At 43.0% G+C, this 25,960-nt stretch overlaps 1 protein-coding gene across 10 annotated transcripts in view; it reads right to left on the bottom strand.

Moving 5' to 3' along the window:
- Positions 1-25,960, bottom strand: part of LOC116951097 (forkhead box protein P2-like) — a 272,184-nt gene that overhangs the window by 55,204 nt on the left and 191,020 nt on the right. For 5 of the 10 annotated variants that reach the window (XM_032969493.2, XM_032969492.2, XM_032969496.2 and 2 more), the window contains exons 4-6: positions 8,759-8,899; positions 6,504-6,689; positions 1,925-2,096 (exon numbers count right to left, since the gene is read on the bottom strand). In XM_032969493.2, the coding sequence (XP_032825384.2) occupies positions 1,925-2,096; positions 6,504-6,689; positions 8,759-8,899 (499 nt within the window). Of the gene's footprint in view, positions 1-1,924; positions 2,097-6,503; positions 6,690-8,758; positions 8,900-17,855; positions 20,475-25,960 lie in introns of those variants that run through there. The other 5 variants (XM_032969499.2, XM_076073504.1, XM_076073503.1 and 2 more) reach the window with 5 other exon arrangements.

The raw sequence follows: 25,960 nt of genomic DNA, 5'->3' as shown, positions 1-25,960 counted from the left end.
TTCAACAACGCGTTGGAGCCACACGGTCAACACGCAGAAACAAATGTTCGATGGTACGAAATAATATATCTATCCTACACATCTCACTCATTTTTTTTTAGAACTGCTTTATGTGTTTAATTTGTTGTTCTTTCCGCGCATCTCTGATCAGCATCGTCTGCTACATATGGTGCGTAATAAGTTCTACATACATACAAAGATAAAAAAAAAACACGCATTTATTCTAATCAACTTTGACCTAACAAGGTCCACCTAATAAGGTCACACCTACTTATACCCACTCATCCACACTGGTCAGATGCGTTGGAAGAGGGAGAGAGTACCCACACTTTAATCCACCTGCTGACAGACGAACTGAGCTGCAACCGTATACCCTACTGAGTGGACAGAGGCGAACCATTCAACAGATGTGGCCCATTGCTTTACCTGTCATGCAAAAAGCTCAAAATTACAACGTATGGATTGCCAGGTCAGTGTACGGACCATTGCACCAAGGTTAAGGTACCCTGCGACCTCACATTTCGGTAAGATCCACTGCTTAACACTTGAAAATAGTAATGACTTATTTATTCACGCAAACAATATATTTTGTAATTAAATTATGCTATTTTTCCTCAAAATCCTTGTTTTATTTGTTCATCAGATTCGTAATTTGGTTGCCTCCATTTTTTCCCTAAATTTCATGTAAAGGATTGACTTCATGAACCCAGTTAACCTGACGCTGCTCTTTCCGTAATGCTCCGTGATATGTGTGCATCAACGGGGGCAGATGAGATGCCTGAATTGCGAATTCCAGCAGACTGCGCATTAACCATGCGATCAGCCCCCACGGTTTGAGACAACCGTCCGATAACATTTGTTCCAACAGAAGTGGAATTCTTACTGACAACTTCGCTGAAAAAAAAAAAACTGCACAGACCTCTCTGCTCAACATCGCTCTAATGGATTGCGAAGCTTATTGTTCCGTGGCAAACATACCGAAGCTGTTATCTTAAATTTTTAATGAATATATTTTGGATAAAACTTATATACAGGTATATTTACATTTACCATTGTCGTTTCAAATGACAATCATTCAACACAACTGGTAACAATGACATTACCCGTCAATTGACTAAGCATGCAATGATACATCAATTTGTTTCTTCGAATGTATTTTAAATGGCCGGGTTGCTAAGAGGTCAGAACACTGAGATGCTGCGTTTGAATCAAAGCAAACACCTATTTTTAGGTACAATGAGTTGGTCTCAGCCAGGTCGCCAAAAGACTTAAAAAAAAACCGTCATATAAAATATGTTTCTGCACATTACGTTGGTGATTTACATCTGTGAAAATGTTACATATTCGTTTTGATTCTCCTGTGAAGAACAGTAGTCAGTCGAATTGTGGGTGGGAAAGTGTGGCCATCTAGGTACCCGACATGCATCTCAGAGGTAGCTCTGAGATATCCGCTTCCTGGGGCAATTCTCTAAAAATAGCAGGTTGCACTGCTTTGTAAGAGTTTTCAATGGATTCTTCATCTCACACATGACACCGATAACACAATCAAGATAGCATTGCGGAAACATTCAATATATTTAAAATAATTTTAATATATGTTGACGATGCACGCTTGTATTAAATTGCCATTACAGTTAGTCAACAAGGGTTACAAAACTCAGCAAATAAAATGGGAATATGTAAAAAAAAATACAAAACGAGAAGCAAATTTTAGAGAGAAAAAAAAGATTCCTTAAATAAAATCAGAAACTTTCACATCACGGTGATGCATCACATCACTGGAGGTGAATGAATTCACACACAGGGAGAATTCACCCTTTAGGGTCAGCAAACAGCACGCGGGTGCACTAATTGTGTCCACTAGATGTGTCCCCTAAATGTACCTGGGTTGCGTGTGTGCACGAGGCGTGCCCAGTTGCATTACCTTGTGGCAGCCCAGGGCGCTGGAGGGCTTGCTGCATCAGCCCCTGTCTCTGCAGGGACATCAAATGCTGCTGCTGAAGCTGCTGCATCTGTAGGAGCTGTTGCTGGAATACCAGTTGCTGTGCTGTAAGTGCCTGCGGTTGCTGCTGTTGTGCCTGCTGCTGCTGTTGCTGCTGCAAAATAGAAAAACTAATGCATTAATTCGGGAATAATTAGTTGTGGCGGTGTGAAACGCTGATGCAGTGGTTAGCGTGAAGCATTATGAGCCAGGCAAAACTAAGTCGATTCCCGCGTCATGGCCAATATGCATGTTAATTACGTCTTTAAAAGGACTGATGACCACAATGACAAAGTGTTAGCTGAGGAATGGAACGCATCCGAGGACGTCCAGTGGAGATGGAGCGAAGAATCAGCTCGTATGCAATGTGCTAGGTGGATTGCTACTTTGTGGGATCATGAGCGATAGCGCCGGCTTTGGGAGGCTTTCATTTAGCAGTAGAGTGACCATGGATTGATGATTGATGATGGTACATATGATCCTAATGGCGGTAACCTCAGGGTACCAAATAATACAAAATGGCCGAGGCAATTCAGCTATTTTATTTCTGGGACACTCTTTTTTTCTCCAGGGGTGTACTTAACTCCGCGACTCGGGTACCAATCAAACCGAAATCAGTGGTGACACTCCGCTATGTCGAAACGCAGTGAGGACGATCGCGCCGAAACGCTGAACGCTCGCACGCACCGTGGTGGTGCATCGTGAGTACAGCTCGTCGAGATGAGTCGATTGCCACATCGCCGACCATCAACAGACTAAAAATGACCGCATCACGGACATCTTGCGAGAGCCGGGGTAACTATGGTACTATGGTACCCCGGGGTACCACCATAAGGTTCATTTGCACAAAATGACATGACCAGGGGAGCACGTTCCACAAAATTAATGGACTTAGACATGAATAGACTATTATTTTCAAAGTCAGCCAATGCACAAAACATGCAGTCAAACTATCACATTTGTTTTAAGGATTACTAGATTGAAAACGAATGTACAGTACAGTGATATTTGTGTTATTTTAATGATATCAAAACTTTTAGACTCTCCCTCTTGCATGCGTGCATGCATATACAGAGTGGCCCAAGCCAGCACACGCAGGATTATTTCATTTATTTTAACACTGGCATTAAAACAATTTAATTGTTCACTATTTAAGTTACTATTTGATCTATTATCATCGTTAATACAAAACTCGACCAAAAACTCAATTAATTGAGACAAAACATAATTCATTGATGAATGTTTAGAGATTGCACCTGTGATCTTGGCAAACACATTTTGTTTCATGAATTCGTCTTCAAAAGAGAATTCACGCACGCGTTTATGGTAACTGAAGTCAGTTGGAAAATGTGTCAGAATAACTTAAATAACCCTACGAGATTTGTTGAAATAAATATTGCAACCCGTGAGTGCTGATGTTTTGGCCACCCCGTATATATACGTGCACATTGTTGCACATCTCACTCTACTAATTCGCTTTACATTATCGGGATATTAAACAATGTTTGTTGGTAGAATGTCTGCGATGAGTCATGTTGATGACCCTAGACACAACGTGCGAGTAGGGCATACGGTTTTTTTTTCAAACCCATTCACTGTCAGATTGATTTATAACTTTTCCGAAAAGGCACGGCTCAAAGCCTGTGCAAGCCCACCCCCAAGTCACGGCAGTCAATTAATCAACAACAGGATTCTCAGCTGTATCACAACTCACTTTCACGGTTTGAAATGTCAGGGTAATTTGGCACACCTTCAAGGTACACAAAGACACCAGCAACATCTCCTCCACCGACAACGACGACGCAGCTCATTGCTCCCGAACCTTCAGTTGACAGTGCGTGATCTTTTTTTTTCTTTCCGTGTGTGTGTGTCATTTTCCAGTCCCCAGGATTCCTACCACATATCTATCATGGGATTATGTTGATTCATTAGCACACTTCCAAAAAAATTGAAGCACTGGAGATTTCTGCTGCAAATAATAAAATGGCACGTATTGAAATCAATGTCACCTTTACCCAATCAGATTACCTTCTAAATGCGCGTTTTAGCGTTTTTTTTCAAATACGTTACGACGGAGCGTCTGGTAACAGCCAACCACCTCGAGTGCGACAGATCGAAAGTTTGAATCCCACAGCCTAAACTTTAGTTCAATAAGATATCCCAAAACACTTCAACAATCGAGGCTATTTGACCCGTCACATTCAGCCAGTGGGATGCTGCTTCTGCCGCTATCTAGTGGTCAGTCACACCACACTTGCAATCCGGAGGTTCACGGGTCGATCTCCCAGCACGGCAGTGGAAGCAATTGTGCAAGCGTCTTAAATCCCACCTCCCGCTGTCCACCCAGAAGTATAAATAAGTGGGTGCGCTACAGTTAATCAATCGGCAGGCCGCGTGTGGTGGGATAAAGTGTGGGTACTCCTACATTGTTCACGATGTGTGGCCAGCAAGGAAGAGTAGGCCAAAACACCCTTCGTGGAGAGGCTCTCTAGCGCTCCCTCTAATGGAGGTCCATTCACCAGCAGTGGCTTAAGCCAACACACATTTCGGGTTAACATCCAATGGGCACGATGCGGAAGTATATTATTTCAGTAAAAAAAAGTAATATATCAGAATGTTGCTGTCTTGCTGGCTCATGGGTAGAGCAAGCAAGTCGCAATCTGACAGTTGCAAAGTAAAATCCTGGTTTGAAGTTGGCTTGACCAATAGTCCCTAGAAGGTCAATAAATTGGTTACCACTTTGTGTAGAAATCAAGCAGTCGTCCTTTGGAGAGACTCACCCCGGCCATAGGAATGCGGAATTTCCAACCACTGGCTGAGGGCTGTGAACACAAGATGAGCAACGTCTCCATGCTCATTTGGGCAAGAAATAGCTTCTCTTTATGTATTGCTATCCTGAGTGACCACGGGTGAAGGGACGGGCGGTTTACATATTGTCGCTTCTCGCTGGATTTCGCAAAGAACGGTGCAGAGAGCCGCGGCGCGAAAGCTAATTGTAGCAAGGTTGCGGACGTCTTCAGCACTCAGATCCTTTGCACTCTAGTCACAGGGCCCGGACCCCAGTGTAAACAACTGTCATCGTGTTATAAGTACGAGCTAAAACCCGCAGCACGCTTGCAAACAGCCAAGGTCGAGCTTTTGGAATACATGAATAACATCACGGAAAATGCGAGTGCCGCGTTGCACTCGGCGCAGTAAAGGATTTTTCGGACGAGCCGTTTTTTGTTTTTTGTTTTTGCCAAGCCTCTCTGCTCCACTCACTTGGCCGCCACCAGCCGCCACGCGCGTGGGCGCCTAACTGCGGCGACGCACGGCAAAGTGGACGTGACAAACGGTAGCGGGGACTTGGGCCATCAAGTGCCCGCTACCGTGATATCGAACCTCGCTTTTCCCGTTATCTTTGATCGCGGTTTCCCGTTCCAGCGCAGCTCGTCGGTGAACAGCATCTGCCGTGAACGTGCGCCGTAAAGCGGGCTAAAGGTGCAGCCCCGCAATTTCTTGCTCACGCCACTGCTGGCGAAAAGCCCCCCCCCCCACCCCACTAGAGAGCTTTGGAGAGGCCCTCTAGAGGGTATTTTTGGCCTCTTCTTCCACACTGGCCAGAAGTCTCAGAACAGGTGAGATGCACCCAGCCAGACCACGCACGCAAACTGGTGATCAAACGTGGTGTGACCCATTCATACTGCTTGGATGGACAGAGGCGCGGGGGGCATTTAGGAAACTTGCCACACCGGGAGGTCGCTCCGGCAACCTCTGGATCGTAAATCCAGAGTGCTCGTCATTGCACCACGAGTTCCACTCAAGATGTTTCGCTAAAATCTTTCGCCCCAAAAAACAAACGAGACCTCCAAATCGACTATCACAGCGTTCTTCAACCCTCTTTGCGAGCGGGCCACGTAACAAAGTTGGTGTGTACCGATGAGACATGTGACGTCATAACATATAACGTCACGCGGTGTCATGACATTTATACATGTGACTGCTAATCTACATCTCTTGTCGACGGCTATTTTATCGCTATCTCTAGTTTATCTAATCTCATCTAACTAATCTGCATCTCTTTTCTCCAGGACCCCAGGACTTTATCTCTTGTTCATCTCTTTATCATGTCGGTAATCTGTATATATATGTTTTTTTTAAATATCTCTCGACAGATTTAAACTCAAGGCACCACTTCAAGAGTCTTCGCAGCGCACCGCATGTGGCTTATCATGCGGAAATGTATAGCAGCCAAATACTCTAAATGCATGCTTCCAAATGTGGAGGGAAAAAGCGGGGAGAACAGGCAAGCTCCAAATATACAGGTCAGGATCGAACCCACGACCACCTGTATACCAGGTGAGGGAGTTAACATTTTGCAACTGTGACGCCCCATTTAATAGTTTGAAGCAACGAGTCAAACTCAATGGGGAATCACAGGCAACTAAAATCCCTGCAATACATCCATTGCAGAACAGGTAACACCTGGTCATGGAATATGCAGTGAGTTTGCGACTGTCAGAGAAGGATGTAAAACACGCACTTCCTTTGCATGCTTGGCAGCATGTTGCTGCTGCTGTTGCTGCTGTTGCTGCTGCTGTTGCTGCTGTTGCTGCTGCTGTTGCTGCTGCTGCTGTTGTTGCTGATGTTGCAGCAGTTGCAGGTGAAGCTGCTCTTGTTGCTTCTTGTAAAATTCCTGCAGCTGTTGCTGAAAAAAAGACGAGATCGGCTGTGAAATGGAGAAATCGAAGTGACAGCATTAGACAGATAATATTGAGCGGTTTTTTTTCGTACATTTAATTTAATGTAAACAAAGCCACGAATTAACATAAAACAGAAATGAATTTCAAACCACTGTATAAATATACTGATAAATTTCATTTCCTAATTGAACATGTCATTACAATGGATTTCTTTAGTTACACAATCGTCTAATTTGCTGAACACATTGTGCAAAAGAGGGCACCATAAAATGAAATGCTATGCAAATTTGATTTAAGAATATATTTTTTTAAGTTTTCTACTTCGTTCTATTTCCAATGTTCACTCAGGTCAACTGCAGATCCTATTGAGGCCTCTGACCTGCCAAGGTGTTAGAGGTTTTTTTTTTCTTTTTGTGTGACTGAGCAATCATTATCTTATACTCAACAGGATGCCAACACCTGCCGACAATGTTAATTAATCTGTCAGCAATTCCTCGCTCCCGGGCCTCCCAGGCGATAAGAATCTTGCAAATGAACAAACTGAAAAGTCCTCCCCCCTCAAATACCAGCCCTTCCCGCCAGCTGAAGGACATGTTAATAAGGCAAACAGCAATCCTTTTATCTTGCGGCCGTGGATGACTTTACCTACACCCGCACACCCAACTGAGCGTGCATTATCAGTGCTGCACAGCCCCACTTCCTATGCAACTTGCTAAAAAGCATGACTGATGTGCTAATTTCAGAACACAAGCCAGCACAAAAGGGCGCAAGCCCAGCCTCTGAAGGACATGCACTGAGAAAAACGCCTGAATCTAAAGGGATGGCTAAGGTAGGTGGCTTCCCTGATGGTTATATATGTTTAGAGAGAAAAAAAAACATGCTTTTGAAAAGTGGTATAGGGTTGTGACGGGCGGGGTGAGTTGGGCCAGGCTTAACAACAAGCGGAGAGGCTTTCTAAAAGGCGTTGGAAAATAAAGTCGCATGCAGGAATCAAACCAAATAAATTGATCTTGATCAGAACACGTCTTTGTAGGGCAGTGTTGTAATGCTTTTAATGTGGACTGTAGTTTACAAATGGATATACGCCGATAACATCTATCACTGAATTGAACTGTGCACAAAGCAACGTCACAGGGATACGTCGATTATTATTGCCATGAGCTAAGGGCAATATAGTATTAAGAAAGAAAATGCGATTATGAATTCGACGTTGGCCTGATTTTTTGTTCATGTCTGTGTCTTTTTGTCAGTCTTGTCTAACCGTTTATTTTTTTTTAAATTGTACGAAAAAAATGAAAGTGGTTTCAATCTAAAGTAATCTTTTTTTTAAAAGAATAAATATAAATCACATTATCAGTCGTATAACAGAGATCATTAAATCTGATTTTTTGTAATCCGACAAGGAATGGAACGCATCCAAGAGGTGTTCCGTCCGCTGGGGAGATGGAGCGATGGAATCGGCCCGTGTTCACGGGACTGGTGGATTGTTACATCGCAGAGCAGTCAGAGATGGTGGCGACTTGGGGGGGGCTTCATCCAGCAGTGGATTGGCCATGGCTGGTTATCATGATTATCATTAGATTAACTCACTTTGAATGTAAACACATTCAAGGAGTATCTTTATCTGAGAAAATATGAAGATCGGTATGTATTGGTGGTGCTGTGATTGATTTTTGACCCAGGTCTCCATTGAAAAAATAAAAAAAGAGACTCCTGTTCTCAATGGACTCTTAACCCGGCTTAAATAACGGCAATCGAGCATTATCAATCACATTGATGCATTTGCTCAACGGCAATTGCATTACTGTTTCCATCATACACTTATCACCATCGTTCGCATTCAATCACTGTAATCCTATTAAACGTCCGTTATGTAGCCAGGTAAGTGCCATTTTAGGGATATATTTTTTTTCCCCTCTTTAGAAAGTCGAACCCGAGGCCGGCAGTCACCGACGTACATTCGTTTCGGGGCCGCCCGTGTTACATCGTCACGTTTCGCAGAGAGGAACAAAAAAAGCGCACCGTTTTTATTTCTATATCCGCTCGCAGCAGGAGGGAGGGGGTATGCTTTGGGATTTCGGGTTTTTCGACCCACCTGCTGCAGCATGACACTCTGCTGCTGCTGCTGCAGGAGGACCTGTATCTGCTGCGGGGAGAGCACCTGCTGCTGCAGCAGCTGCTGCATCTGCTGAGACGTGATCACCTGCGGGGTCATCATAGCCATGGACACCGGCACCTGTAGGAGAAGAGAGCGGAAGAGCGTCCGGATTTTAGCACGCAACGAGCGTCGTGGCGACGTTAAACGCCGGCCGCGGCTGCCGTCCCCGGCTGATTGATCGGCCGTGTTGCGGTGAGCGCGCGCGGCCCCCCGACACGACCGCACTCGAGCACGTCGCACGTATGTTGATAGATGCTGACCCACGTGACGGCGCATCGACTCGCCAAACTAAAAATTAATTATCACGCTCGCGATGCACGCGTGGATGTGTGTATATATATAGATATACGTGTACGCGCACTGGGTGACGCGCGATGGGGGAGACACGTGTCATTTACGAAAAGGATTTACGTGGATCGTATAAGGAATATTTCTTAGCTCTTTCGGTAAAGTCACGTTGAAGGGAAACAATAAAATATATATGAAACAAAAAAAAATTCTCACGACGTTTCGACCATATATATTTATTATGTATATTTTATTATTCTATTGTTTCCCTTCAACGTGACTTTACCGAAAGAGCTAAGAATATGAATTACTGCAGTCACGAAAGCTTTAAATCGTATAAGGAATGTTGGGTGTTTGGGCTAATAGAGTGAACGGAATTGTGCAAACGAGACGCACCAAAAAAAACCTAAAAAACAATACAAAGGAGTTAGTACAATGAGACAAGAAGCAATCAATCAAAATTCTGGCACTTCATTGCATCGTGAATGTGTCGATTCATTACATGCCAAACAGATACTCGTGTCATACGCATGAGCGTTCATACCCGCACAGATTATTACAATGCATACATTTGCATGTGTTAAAAACCCAGCTATGGCTCATACCAGCAGTGAGTGACCTCTGAACCAGTCTTGGGTGCCCGTATCACCCACCCACAATGACCAGCGTGGCAACGTACGCTCGAACAACCACCATGACCCAAAACAGCATTACAATGTATTCATCCAGCAACTGACTGGCAAAGGACTGATCATTATTATAACTGTATTTTAGATGTATATATATAGATTATATATGCACATTTTTTTGCTGAACAAGTAAAAAAATAATTGCGCTGCAAAAAAAAAATCTTATTGTATACATTCCCATATTGCAATACATGCATTGCTTCATCCTTACATCAATGCCATTCACAGAATGTATTTAAAACCCATTGCCAGGTACAGCTACACACAGCTACTGCAACCACATTTTGTATAGCCAAGCCATTGAGTCTGGCAAACGATCAAGCACGGGGTTGAGCCTGAAAAATTATTATTGTTACGTAGGCGCATTTATTTTTTTGTGATAGTGCATTGGCAGTGGTGCAAAAACACAAGCAATAACTGAAATCAACATGTTCGTCAAAACACTGCCCTCGGTTCGAGAAAAAGAACGCGTACAGAAAACCGGCAAAGACTCTGACAATTGCATCAAAGAGCGGGATGCTGCATTAATAACCTGAGAGTTCTCTCCGCTACGAAGGGATCGCTCTGTTGTGCAGAAGGGTCATTGGATAAAATGTTGCCTATTTAACAGATATTTTACAGATGTGTTGTAAAGTAGATCACTCTGTTCGACTTCAATGCAATGCGTGTAGCGTATTCTCCACATTATCTAAATCAATTCTCCCGTTCTTTTTTTTTGGAAAGCAAATGTGGGGGGGGGGAGGGGGGGGTCTTATTATCCATTAGTTCCGTTTGTGCGAAATTCACATTAAAAAAATAACTTTATTAATACTAGGCACGAGTACGTGTGAATGTGGTGCATCTTACTTTCAGCGTTACCTTACAATCCGGTGAGTACGGCACATTGTACATGTAAGCTGCGCACACAAGCAGCTTCCTCGAAATGTTTTGCTAAACACCTGACAGTTGTTTGATTAATTCCACTGGACGTGCACGCAGGGTTTAAGCAAAAACAAAACTTAACAGCAAAGCCTCGTAATTGCGGGTGAGACTGCTCGTTAACGAGGAAGCGTACTTTCTTCAACATTGATGAGGAAATATGCGTACGCTACGTATGGCCACTGGCGGAGCTAGTCGGGCGGTGGGGGGGGGTGGTACATGCCCCTCCAATGATCCGATCGAAATCTCTCATTTTTATAGTATCATTGGGGTTTATTAGTAATAAATCGGCATTTTGAGACCCCCACTGCCACTGTGTAGCATATTATTACGTGCCAGGGACTCTATGAGATGACGGGACGATAGTCTGAGTCCATAATTGGCAATAAGTAACGGCAAAGCGGTTACAAGCGACTCACAGAATTGTGCGCAGTTGCGTATACAGTCCACGACTTCCCTGAAGGCATCAACACCTTCAGCGAGCGCGATGCCGATCACACAACGCGGTTCGAATTCGACCCTCGATCGATGGCCGCGCCATCGCCGCACACGCCTCGAATAAAAACCAAGGGACAAGTCCTTACTTACTAACAACTCCTATAATTTTTCATTGCTGGAGGGGTTGCCCTCCCCCCTACCTGAAAATCCTGGCTCCGCCATTGCGTGTGGCTGCCTTGGCCGGCGGGCGGGCTACCTACGGGAGTACGTGTCGACAACTCAATCTCCGTGGCCCGCGTCCAACAAGGCTCTGCGCCTACACGAACCAGCATCTCGTTCTATGATGCTGAAACACTCCGATGGTGCCGTTAGACTGGCACACCGCGATCCTCCAACGATGTTAACTACCTCGCCTGCTCGCCTGGTATGCACGAGGTCATGGGTTCGATGTCCAACCCTGACGCCTGCTGTATATTTGGAGCTTGCATTTCTCACCATGGTTCAACATACATGCATACATGGTGGTCGCGTGGAATTTTTCCCGGCTCCTTCGGATTTTCCCCCCCAAATTTAGAATCAACACGCGTTTAGAGCATTTGGCTGATATAAATTGCCACACGATAAGCCACTTCGTTGAGCTATCGTTTGTGGCCAGGTCACGTCTGAAGAATGGATATATAGCTCAGTGTGCCTTGCCCTGGTAAGAATGAACAACATTCAGTGCCGTTTTAGATTAATGAGGCATTCAGCATGGACCTCCTGGAAAAAAAAACAGGCCAACAGACAAGTGGGTTACAATGGCTACAACCGTCACACCGCCCTCTCGAACGAATTTCAATACACGGTCCCCTTTCATCTTCCAATATATTCAGGCGAGCGAGTGAAGGTGAGCGAGGTAATATATCCACTGACATGTTGACCAAGCCAAGCTCTCCCCACACACTTAGCCCTTAAGCGCTCTTTAGCAGCCCAACGGGACTTGTTGGAGCTTTCTTCTCTACCCGCCGAAGCCAAGGTGACAAGCATTGGTGACCACTTGTATCTTGTTTTGCCATTTACCATTGTGGCCATACCGCTGTATGCTGCAGGCGGTTATTGTGTAAAACTTATTGCAGGAATCGCACTGCACAATGTCCTCATGCTGTTAACTCTACCCAGCTGTGACACCCACCTCGATTATAAAACAAACATTCGAGTGTTTTTTTTTCTCTTTTTTGCAAAAGCAAAGCAAAATATTCTTCTTCTGTATTAGTCCGCAGATGGGATGGTAAAAAAAACACGGTGTGCACCTTCCCAGTTCTTGGGATTTGACTGTGGGACTTTAGTGCACACATCGATGGATAGTCTCAATTGGAATAGTACAATGTGTTCCATGATTTGATCAGTTTACATTCCTTATCTATCAAACGTGGCACGCCTGAGTGAGACCGTAAAGATACGCTCAGAAATAAACATGTTCAGGATATTCGAAGCACATCAATGGCCAACTCACCTGGAATGGGTCTGATCTCATCTGATCTCGGAACCTAATGCAGGGTTGACTGGATAGCCCTATGATGGGTCATAAACATGTATGTCAGGTTGTGATGGGCAGCTACAGGGCTGTGCTACCCGGTATCAGCAGAGGGCAGTCCAACCAAATGTATTTTCACATTGTACTTCTATGTTTGCACGTCTATGCTCCCCACCTTCACCAACACGCGATGATCAGTGTGGTGAAGTATGGTCAGCATCAATGGTCGGCATTGATACATTGAGAAGTACAAAACTGAAAGGGCTATCAATAGATCGCCACATAAGCAATGACACAGGACTTAAAAGTCACAAGCACATGTGTTCTGTATATTCGAAGTCTTCAATACAAATTACGGTTGAACTGGGAATCTGTGAATTTGTTTGTGAAACTACATTAAGTGGCCATATATTTTGTCAGGATACAATGCCAAAAATATTGAACAGGAGAGCCGAATGAGGTGACAGAGAATAGGTTCTCAGGCAGTCTGGAACGCTCGTCTTTTCTAATATTAGGAAGCTGCTGGAGCTATGCACTTTTAAATCTAGATAAAAAAACGAATTTCTTTAGAACTGCTTTATGTGTGTTTGTTGTCCTTCCCCAGCAATTCCGATTAGCACGGTTGGCTACGTACGGTGTTGAAGACGTTCAACATACATACATACATATGTGACCGGGATGGCTAAACCATGGCACCGAGTCTCTTTACTGCTTAATCTTTTTCTAAGTCGGAAGATTCATGACTGAATGACAGATTTCTCTTTATTCGTGTAACTTCTACCTCAATTCACATCCACCACCCTCCTCATATCTCTTTCCACCCCACCCTTCGATTTTACTCTCAATATCTGCTCTCCTTCTTCTGCCTGGAAGTCCCCTTCAGGACTGGAAATTTTGCTCAACATAATTGGCGATCCCATGATGTTCCAAATGCATGGCTCTCCTCTGGGAATTGTGGGATAGCTTAGGTAGGACAATTACCGGGTAACCGAGATAGTTTGATATCTAAGTGGTGGGGAGGTTATATGTGCATGTATTTATTCAGACACGATGCTCCAACAGGAATCTGAACACCTTTTTGGAGCGCAGTTGCGTTTACTTATGTTTTCCCTCAGAAATAATCTTTAACGAAAAATTAAACGATAACTAAAAAAAAAAATGTTTATCATGGTTTTTTTTTTAATAATTGCCGAAAATCTGTGATTATGTCTTGATTTTCCAAAGGTTAAATTTTGAGTTAAAGCTTTCGTGACTGCAGTAATTCATATTCTTAGTTCTTTCGGTAAAGTCACGTTGAAGGGAAACAACAAAATAATAAAATATATATATAACAATAAAAATTCTCACGACGTTTCGACCATAACACCTGAAGACGACCGTTTGTGTTATGGTCGAAACGTCGTGAGAATTTTTTATTGTTTTATATATATTTTATTATTTTGTTGTTTCCCTTCAACGTGACTTTACCGAAAGAACTAAGTATATATTTTCAAAGGTTGTTATTTTGTTTCATAACAGTGGGTTTATCGATATTTAGATTACATGCATTTAACTAAAGAGCACCTCTGAAGCATGCTCAAGGTACGCACATAGACCAGAGGACATTTGTCCTCGTTTCTTTTTTACGTTCACATTTTTGTTATCACAACGAGTATAATTGAGCGTACACGAACTCCACGGCGGTACCTGCCGCGATGAAATAATAGAACGAACAACGTTAACGGCAGGAAAATGTTGATGCCCACCCCCCACCGCCCCCTGGAACAAGAAAAAAAAACAGATGCGCTGTAAACAGACCTAATAACTAATGACTTACGGAGGGAGCATCTGAAAAACTTTGTTAGCCGTCATATTGAAAAATGATCAATTTCCATCACGCAGTTATAAAGCAGGTACAATATCTGCGGGTGTAGTGGGGCAGATATCCATCCTTCTCATAAAACCTGGCAAATGTCCCTTTTGCTTTTTTTTATATCTGGTGCAGTCTCGCCTCCATTCTGTACATTAGTTTTTTTTTTATGTCGTGCCTGCAGGCAGTATGCAAACTCACAACCGTGGACCGTCTCATTTTGCAGTCAATAAGCCCTTCCCTTTCTTGATTGCCTTCCTCAGCTTATCTGCCCTAATTTAAAACCACAAATGAAGGTCAAACTTTAGCACTTCTTTTTTTATTTCCAGCCTGCATCGCTCTCCCTCACTTTCTCCTGTCCCCACCCTCAGCCCATACCCTCCGATGCATTTCTCCACTGGTTAGCATGCAAATGACCTGGATTTGCTGTGCCTTTCAAAAGGCGCGCAGTGACAAGCAAACCCAAATACCTCAAGGACCCGGTTTTCAAGTTTTTTTTTTTTAAACCGCCACGGTTTGTCGCAGTTTAGGGTCTATCAACGATTTGGAGCTGTTATTTTATTTTTTCCTCATCCCTGCTAATGTACAGTCAATGCCCTCCGTCATTCCACATGCAACCTCTCACGACCGCGCTTGCGACAAATCAGCTACACCGCTTGCGATTTGTGTAATGTCACTATCAATTCAATAAAAAAACTGAAAATCTTTACCAGGACATTCTGAATCGAGGTGAACTGGGGCAGCCTTGCCAACATAAACACCAAGCAAATCAACCTTTGCTTTTACATCGCTGCTAATGAAATTGCTTGTGAGCGCTTCCAATGAAAAGTGCTTATGGGACTTACAACATGACTCATAAACCATTTACAGCAAGTGAGATGTAAGCGAGATGTAACATCTCTCGATGTAACATCTCGCTTACAGCACAGCGATAAGTAATTCCCAAGTACTCACAGAGAGGCCCGCGGATAGCTTTCGAGAAGTCTAATACCCAGGCTTCGCCAGGCCTGAGTATGTCTTCCCTGAACCCATCACCCCATTCGTGAATGACTCCTTCCCATCATTGCTTTATAGGCGTGGAGGGCTTTGTTGAGTGTTTCAGACACTCCGGGCGGGGGTGGGGGGGGGGAACTTGGTGGTTGTCTATCAGAGCTCTCAAACAAACTGCCCTCGTCCCTATTACATTCAAAATATCGCACCTCAGTCTTTTATCCGAACAATGTTGGAAATTTGGCAGGTTAATGAATGTAGACATGGTTGCGTATAATTAGCGCAATTGCAAATTGTGCCAATCGGCGATACGAATGGCATAAATTACAACTGGCTTGTGCATTTTGTTTTTGTACACCTAGCGAGGGAAATTAAACTTTGCATTCAATTGCAATAATCATGCTACAATTACAATTAAAAAAATGTTTAAGGTATTGGTTGAACATTTATTTTTTACACCGTATGTTTATTTTCCAACACTTTGCTGCAAATGTGAAGCTGACAAGACCAATCTGTTGTTGTTTCTGTTCAAACGAAAAACGTCATGTTTTGTTTATCATTACTCACAATATGAAGAGTAAATTCACAACCAGTGACAATCATTATAAAATACAACTAAACCTTATTCCCTTTGCAGTCACATACAGATCAAAACATTGCTACAAATGTATTGCGATTTTTTTGTTATACGTATCACGGTGAAAGGGTGCGGCGTCGCAAAATTGTACAATGTCACGACAATCCAAAACAAAAATGGTTGAGAAGTGAATTGCCCCCTACGATATCATTGCCTTGAGAAAGCCACGCGAGGTTTACATCTGGAGCAATAGGTCCACAACAAAGACAAGCAGACGAAAAAACAGAAAAGCCACCAAGGAGAGAGCAAGAGGGGGCACCACCACTTGCGTTTTTTTTACTCTCAGAGGGTTTAATTAGCAGTGCAAAAAAACTTACCCCACTTAAACATAGAGTGCACCTTAAGCAGCTAAAATTGGCCTTTTGCTAATGATGGCAGGCAAGAGGCTTAGATCATAGCCTTTTATAACACTATTTCAGCCACTAACTCTCGACACCATCAGCTCAGTGGATCTTTCACACTTAAGTTGTGATTCTCAGATGCTGATTAGCATTGATGAATTAGATTAGCGCAAATGCATGAAAATTAAAATGACGTCGGCGACATATTTTTTTCTTATTTTCTTCCAGGAAACCAATTTCCCTGCTATTTTGTGGGCCTTACTAAAATATGCTTGAAGCTTCGACGCTGATCAACAATGATTTATCTTTCCCGCTTTAACATTTCATTTAATTCGCCACCCCTTAATTATTGAAAGAAGATCACGCCGCCAAAAAAAAACCTAGAAATGCCGGTGAATCAAATTACGTGAGAGATAGCACTATTTTTCTTTGAACACACTGGATAATAATACTATCATTAGGAGGCAAAGCGCTTGTACAATTAATTTGGCCAATGTGCCATCCCGCCATGGCAGTTTCGTTTATTGCCTTAATAACACATTTATCGTCAACAAACGCACCTGAAAATGTCACGTCATCTTCGCACCGATTGACATATTTTGAATGGCGCATTACCTCAGATAGTTTTTAAGCTTGAATGCTGTCTAAAACGAGCAAACTTGCGATTTAAAGAACGGCAGTACCATTCGCATGTCTATCCCATCCATTTAAAACTGTAAAAAACAATAACTGCTTCATGAACTCACTCTTAGATTTCTTATATTATATCGAGGCAGTTTTTAAAAAAAATGTATACGGTCAAAAAATATTATAAGCACATACTTAAATCTTTAATTTAATATTGTCTGCGTAGAATTTAACAAAAACTCATATTACGGTTAAAACATCTATTACGTTTGGATATTTTTCAGCCTCTAGAACCATAATTATTAAATTCAAAGCCATCACACATATGAAACAAATAACTTTTTAATGCACACGCAGTTGAAAATAGTCTCTGGTAAGACTACGAAAAATCACGTTTTTTGTGTACATTGCAGGAACCAAAAACTGTAACAATTACACTGATATGTTTGCTACGGACGGATATGTCTACTAAACACTGCGACGGCATTCGGCCGGTTGTTTAGAAAAGAGGTAACGTTTACCCTGTCCTAAATCATTTTTAAAACGATGCCAATTATTTTAAACATGAAAACCAAATTACGAATCAACAAGCATTTAGCAACAACCCAAAAGGGCAAAACACAAGACGGGGGCACCCACGAAATAATTATTAAACGCAAATATAAATAAATAAGTGAGAGTATCCGTTGATAATTAAATAAAGGGAAGGGGGACGACGACGACACACGTTTTGCGACGTCTTACCTCGAAGGCAGGTGAGCGGTGAAAGTTAACGCATGCAAAGAGCTATTTTTTTGTGTGCGTGTGCTGCGGCAGGACCTAAATTAAACAACTCCCGTTAATAACGCGCGGGCGCTTGGGCGTCTGGCAGTGGCACGCGCGCGTCCAATTGTGTCCACCCCCACCCCCCCCCCCAAAAAAAAACAGACGTTCTCACCGATGAATATTAAAATGAAGGCGACACGTGCCGAGGGCAACGCACGCCCGTGACGAACACCTCGCATTATGACAGTTTTTCTGGTTCGTCGTTTCGGAAAGCGCGGCGGTGGAGTGCCTTGAGATTTAGACGACCAATGAGCACGCGTGGCCTCCGTTCTGATGCACTAAATGCAAATCACATTATCTGGCCTCCACTCCTGTCAGACATACATTAAGCCCGCTTAAATGAGAGTGGCAAAATTAATGGCTTGCTTGGTTATTATCTATTTTTCGCCGCCTTCCTTATAATGAACTTTTTGTGTGTGTGCATTACGGGCGCTTTCGGTTACATTTAATTCGAGACAAGATAATTACCGGTGTAATACACCTCAGTCATTCGACGCTTTTCTTTAACCCCGAATTGAGGAGTGGAAGACTGAAATGAGCAGGAATGGTCAAGTAGATTTCATTGCCACTCATTATTCATCTGAGGTCAATGCTGGGTGCACGCACAGAAACAAAATAAAATGATTAAAATATTTTTTTTATAACCCCGTGCTTTTATTATGCTAAATACTCGCCAAAAACGAATATGCTGAAAGTGTTATTTATTCTTGAAAGAACAAGGTCATACTAATGACTACATATTTTGGTAAATGTTTCCTATCTACTACATTCCTTGGATGCCTACCATTCGGAAATTGGGCTATTGTGTTTCGCAAAGTCAACCTTGTTAAATAAAATTGGCTTTCTTATACATTTGCATATCAATTTTTTAAGTTGATAACTGATATTCAATGCCACGCACTTAACGATAATTCAAAAATTGCTCCCAGCTATGGTGATTATATATTAAAGAAAGAAAATGGTACAGAACGTATTAACATCACTGCCTATTCCAGGTACCTGGACGCAGCTGTTCGACATGCACACATACACACAGATCGCCCATTTATGGCAAGCACTCGTCGCGAGCACCTATTAAGGTTAACACAGGCACATTTGGTGGTGTTATTGCCAGCACCTAGAGCTGTCTTTGACCTCACTCCCCTTACCCCCTCCCACTGGTGCAGGAGGTAAACCCTTGCATCCTAGGTGCTCACTGTAGGCTGATAACCTCTAGCCAAGACCCAGTCCAGATTCAGATTCTAACTGGGCACTGCTGTCACAATGGTCAGGAATTAAACTCGGGGCACTGGGGTGGAGTGCACCCGATATATAAAATAAAAACGACACCACTCCACGCATACATGCATATATACATACAGCCGGTATCAGATTAACGCAGCGACTCCATAAGTTAAGGCGGAGGCCTCGGATTTTGAGCTCCCAACCCCCCAAAATAAGATGTAGATACTCCTCCGATGAGCACGCTAGACTATGTACGGTGCGAAATAAGTTCAACACACAATGAAACACAATACTGTAGCACTGTGATAGATCCTGCAGATATCTTAGTCATTTAAACTATTGCATCACAATGTGTATCGCTAAGAAATGCGTACCAAAATTAATGTAGTTTGCCTCTTTGAACTGTCTGAATTAGATTTTGATTTAAAGATTTCGTGACTGCGGGTGATTCATATTCTCGGTTCTTTCTGTAAAGTCACGTAGAAGGGAAACAATAAAATAATTAAAAATATATATTATTTTATTGTTTCCCTTCTACGTGACTTAACCGAAAGAACCAAGAATATGTCTGAATTAGGTTAACAATTCGTATATTTTGATTTAAAGCTTTCGTGACTGCAGTAATTCATATTCTTAGCTCTTTCGGTAAAGTCACGTTGGTCGTCATCAGGTGACGACCGTTTATGTTATGGTCGAAACGTCGTGAGAATTTGTATTGTTTTATATATATTTTATTATTTTATTGTTTCCCTTCAACGTGACTTTACCGAAAGAGCTAAGAATATAATTCGTATATTGCCTTTGAAAAGCAAGGCTGAAATAATATACGTGAATAAGAAAATAGAATTTGTGGCATCATCAGGCATGGCTGGTGGTAAACCCGTGAAGGGAAGGAACTGCAAAACACAAAGCGGGACCCCCCAAAACCCTAATAGTTCCAAGACCCAACTCAAACTGAATCCGGCACTGGTCATTGTAGGTGTCTGGACACTACCAGGATCGGAGACGACATTGCAGACAACATTCTCAGTATTCTTCAATCCACATTATTCTCCCATGAACGAGGCGACACAAACACTGGTTATGCTAGTGAAGGATGACCTTTTTTTAAAGAGGTAAACAGGCACACTAACAAATAAAATAAAACCACAGACACTCTGCCCATCGCATTTGCGCCAGCGTCAAGCGATAAAAGAGTCTCGCCAGAGTCAAGCGTCAAAGTGGCAAAGTATATTTGACCAGATTTTAAGTTTTCGTGACTGCAAGGATCCATACTCTTTGGTTCTTTCGGTAAAGTCACGTAGATGAAAAATTTTAAAAATTAAAATAATAAAATGAATTTAGTCATTTTCATTTTATTAAAAATAAAAATAATAAAATGAATTTAGTTATTTTCATTTTTTTAATTTTCATTATTATTCTTTTTATTTTTCATCTACGTGACTTTACCGAAAGAACCAAAGAGTATATTTTACCACACGTAAATGTGTGCTTACAAAGGCCAGGAAGGCACGACTCCCATCATACCTTTCATGCATGACATGTGACCACCACATTGCATGTACAAATGCTCTCAGCCTTGTCTCAGCTACAAGTTAGGAAAAGAGCTGAAACACGTTGGCCTTATTCTTCCCTTGCTCCTGCTGGGATTGGTTTATCCCATCTGTTACAGAAAGCGTTGGATGTCAAAGTCGCAAAGTGGGTTTGGAGACAGAGGATAAGTGTGCTCCGCGCTTGCGGAGGGCACGCGTGGTGATCTGCTCGCCTTTCGCTGTGCGTGAGAGTCGAGGGGACTGTACAGCAACCCACGTGCCCTGAGGGGGACCGCCAGAGGTAGCTCTCTGGCTGGCGCAGAGCGGCGCAAACGAGCCTCTAATGAGAACACTGGCCCAGCCCTCTTGGTACACAGTGGCCTTTGCGAGAGAAAAGCCCTAATGAAGCCACGGGCCCCAGTCACTCAAAAAGAAAAAAAAACCCTTGCTCCCTATGGGGAAAACAGCCGATCATAAACATGTTGATAAGGGCAGCTAACCTGCCAACCGAGCACAAAATGCGAAGAAATATTATTATTTATGAATGCAATCATTTTACATTTTGAAGACGCCTAAAAAAATGCAATGATTATCACGACTTATTTTTTTTATTTATTTTTAAAAATAATTGTTTTATTTCTTTTGAATTTTATTTTCTATCTACGTGGCTTTACCGAAAGAACCAAGAAAATGAATTCCTGCAGTCACGAAAGTTTTAAGTCAAAAGATGATCATGTCGGCGAGGCGTATGATTGTGACAAAAATAACTTTGCTGCTGTCATGTACCCGATATTTGTAATATGAGACGTCAGGGAAATTGTTGTATGGCAATATCAATAATTACCAAGGAATCTACCACTGAATCTCGAGAATGTCTTTCAGGAGGGTCCTGAAAGCAGAAGTTTGGCCAATTCCATGAATCAGTGCGAGTGGGGGAAGGTGACAGCAGCATCCGGAGAAACCCGTTGCATGCAAGGGAGATCAAACTCTAAACTCTGCAAAGATCATTACACAGACGAAATCCAAATCTGTGTACCACACCCACTGTTGTGCTGTCATCTCGCCACACCTTGCAGTTCTCTTAGCAATACAAAGATCCCCCGTGTAGCCTGAACTGACTGTTGGGACAAGTGCTGTTAGCGAGCACCTATGAAGGCCGGAACGGTACACGAGGGGATGGGTGGCTAGCACCACGGCTAACCGCCTTTGTTTCCCAAGTGGCGATGTATAATATACACCAGACCAGGTGTATAGGCTGAGTCTACCTAGGGGAGGCCCAGGACCGGTTCAAATAATCGTCACTGGTGTTGACCATGACCAGGAATCGAACTCGGGTCGCCGGGTTCATAGCGCGCTAACCACTACACTGCCGCTCTTAGCAATACACAGTACCTATAACACCTGGTATGCAATGTTGGTCACCCAAACATGTACGACCAGGTATCCGCCATACTTGGTTTCTGAGATATCAGATTTGGTGTATTCATGGTGATTTGGTTGTAATATAATTCCTTATTTACCTATTGTTACTAACTCAAGTTTGTGAAAACTATAATTCAATTGACTCCCAATGTAATTTCAGATTTTCGTTGAATTGTGTTACCATGCGGAGAATATTTCGTGAATAAAATTATTCGTGAATACAATTTCATCTCTGCTAGTAGTTACGGTATAAATGCGCAAAGACAAATAGATAATTTGCTAAACTAAAGCGGAATATCCAAGAACAGCTGATGGACTTTGTAAATAAAACACACGTCAATTATTTTCTGGCCCATACTTCGCACTTGTCACTGCTCACTGCATCCACTAGAGGGTATTTAGCATGCATATTTACCTTTAATGAAGTTTCTTTTTCAGTATTGACATACATTTTATCTTGGGCGGAGTAGTGGCGTTCGTAGTTCATAAATTATGCTACGAACCTGGTGATGATTATGCCTTGAGCCTGGTTATCCAAGTTTGATTCACGGTCACTTCAACATCAGCGGTATTTGGATGCTTCTCCATTATATCTGATGTGGCGCATGTATTTTATTTATGCAAAAGTACAAACTTTCCAAGAACTGCTATGGCAGAACGTCCACCGCAGAGATGGAGCGGTGAAATCAGTTCGTGTGCAGGTGCTGGGTGAATTATTGCATTGTAGGTTTCCTGAGAGGTGGTTGCGGCCTACAGAGGCCATCATCCAGCAGTGGATTGACCATGGCTGATGATGATGGTATATACAAACCTTTGAGTGATTTCATAACACGTTCATGTAGATAACGTAATATAAGCAGTAAGACATACTCGTGCGCTCATACACGACCCAACAATTTGTGCATTTTAATAACAAGTGCGAAATACATGCTGGCACAGAGAACCCACGGGTATTTCTTAGCATTCAAAAAGTACATTACAGCCCATGATTTATAGAATGCCATTAATTCTCTCCCACTCTCCATAAATAATGTCCTAAAACAAAATTCTTAACTCCATTGTTATGAGAGCCGTGATGTCCTAGTTTGTAAAATTTGTCAAGTTAATAATGCTCGTCCTGTTGTGTCAAAAAATCCACGATCGCTTTGGAGGGCTCACATTTGTTCAGCAAGCATGGGCATTATAATGGGAGTCGAGAATGGAGAGTTACAGTAATTTAACTCGTTCATTAAATAATGTATTGAAACTTCCTGTAGCAAAAAAAAAACTACCGCGGCTCAATCATACCTAATTCCCCAAGTGTTGAGAATATTATTGACAAATGTAATTCGTTTATTCTACATTATTAAAACATACATATTGAACCTCAATTGCATATTTCATTCAAGTTATTAATGCTACTAATATAGCAGCTGAGTCAATTTTATGCGCACATAACTTAAACCTTTAGTCGCAAAATATTTTAAGGCAATTTTTCAGCCTGACACGCGTGCTATCAAGCACTGTATTCAGGATGTGCTAATTCTCATGGTAATCATTTGAATTGCACGTATATATCTACATGCCATGTGCCACACGTAATGGATGCGCTATATGCAGATTAAATACTGAGTGCTATTTAAAGCAATAAATATGGAAAGACGTAGACTTATTTTTTTAAACTAAATAATGCCACTGCAAAACATCTGCGTATGTGTTCTACTTTTTATTTAAAAGCTCAATTAAAAAAAAAATTGTTAACAAAAAATAGCAAATTAAATTAAATGTATCCAGTCTTGCTTTCAATTAAATATTATCAATAAACGTTAACTACTGTATTACATTCACAAGAGAATACAAATCTTCTCCTTTACCATGCTAAAGGATAGCCCAGCCCTGTTTCAAATGCTTTAATTACTATATTACTGCATAATGGGTTCTGCATTACTGTGGTTAAACTAAATTACACTGTTCATTTCAGCTGAGCCATAATTATAAGGCTTCTGCAATGGAGGGCTTTTTCAAGCACATTAACAGCATCTGTCCTTCCCGTTCCCCTCTCTTCCCCTAATGAGCTCAGAGCAAGCCAGAAATTAAGCTGCACAAAAATCAAAGGAAATTCGGCTTGGCCACTTTATTGGTCAATTTTCTACTGGCACTTGCGCCTGCCATCAATTGCAATGTTTTGGCCAGGGGTGGGGGCTTTGGGCTGAGGAGTGACAGGAGAAAGGGAGGGGGGGGGGGTGTGTCGGAGGGGGGGGGGGGTCCATGGGAGGTGGGTGGCTTGCTGAATAAATATGAAACTGCTTTCATTCACCATCTTATGGTTTACTTGGCAGTTGCTGCAGACCCACACCCAGTGCGCACATGTTCCGCATGTATTCTGCTCATCTGTCCGATGGGAGATGGCGGCTACTGTTGCGGGGAGAGGGGGGGGGGGCAGGGGGACAGGGGCGCCCTCTCTTCCCCGCTCTCTGGTGGGGTTCGAACAAACTTCGCGCGGTGCACGCGGCCACGTGGGGTGGCATCGCACCGGCAGCCGGGGCCGCGTGCGTACGCCTGCCCCCATCGGGAACGGGCGCGCGGTTCGCGAGCCGCCCTGCGCGCCACTCGGCGAGGGCACTGCCTCCCCTCAAGCGAGACGATGCCACATGCAAGTTGCTGGCCACCGCAGCGAGCCCCGGAGAAGTATTAAAGGCGGGCGGATACGTGCGTGGGCCATGAATCCCACACACGCACCCACCCATCCGTTTGCCGCCACCAGTGAAGATTAGTTGAACCGGTCCTGGGCCTCCCCTAGGTCGGCTCAGCCTCAAATGAGTACCCGGTGCGATGTGTGGACATCGCCACTCGGGAGACAAAGGCGGCTGGGCGTGTGCCGAGCCGGGCTTCATAGGGTGCTCGCTATCAGCACTTGCCCCCAATCGTATGTTAAGGCTATACGGGGGATCTTTGTCTTTGCGCATGAAACTGACCACCCAGATACAATAAACAAGCACTCCTGAGCGCTTGTTTATTCCACATTCCCTTTATCAATCGTAAACGTCACGCATCTGGCGCTGGCGCACGGGGCAGGTACACATGCAGCACGTGGTTTAAATGATTCCACAATGTGGAGGAATTTGACGGAAGCATGCTGTTGTCATTACAGCGCAGAGCCGTTTATGGTATTTTCGAGAGCAGCAGCTGCATGACACACTGGACCGAAACACAAGCTCCCATCGTACATGTGTCTTCTCTTAATGGAGCTCACAATGGCACGGGCTTTTCAGGGTGTTTTTGTTGACAGTGATGTGGTGATGAATATGATAGCAAGAGTGTCTGTGTGGGTTTCACCCTGGAGAAGGCACCGCAGTATTCTTTCGTTATTCGCGAGGGGTACATTCCGGAGAAGCTCGTGGAAAGGAGATTTCGCGGATAATGATAGTGGCTTACGGAAACCTCGCTTTTTAGTGAATCACCTTACATAAATGCATACATAAGCAATTAAATACGTGAAAAATATCACTTAATCTAATCACTGCCTCGCATCGCATTCTCTCTCATCACTTTATCTCATCACTTTATTTTATCACTTTATCTCTGATCACGTGATAATCTCTCATCACTTTATCTCTCTCAATGCAGTCGCGGCGATTTCCATATTCGATTGGCGGATAGCCAAAATCGTGGATTAGTAACTACGTAAATAACGAGGGAATACTGTACTGTACTCGGCATTGCAGCTCAATAATAATAATTATAACAGCACACTATATCTATTGAATCCGGCAAACCTAACTTTGATCCATAGCCACAGCTGACATCAGTGGGGAGTGAAATCTGAACCAGTCCAGATCACCCCCTTTTCACCAAGCCACACTGCCC

This window comes from Petromyzon marinus, chromosome 42 (assembly GCF_048934315.1).
Source record: "Petromyzon marinus isolate PM22_M1 ecotype Great Lakes invasive population chromosome 42, UKy_Petmar_22M1.pri1.0, whole genome shotgun sequence".
NCBI lineage: Eukaryota > Metazoa > Chordata > Hyperoartia > Petromyzontiformes > Petromyzontidae > Petromyzon > Petromyzon marinus.
The sequence above is the reverse complement of the archived record's forward strand: the minus strand, read 5'-3'. Positions and strand labels throughout refer to the sequence as shown.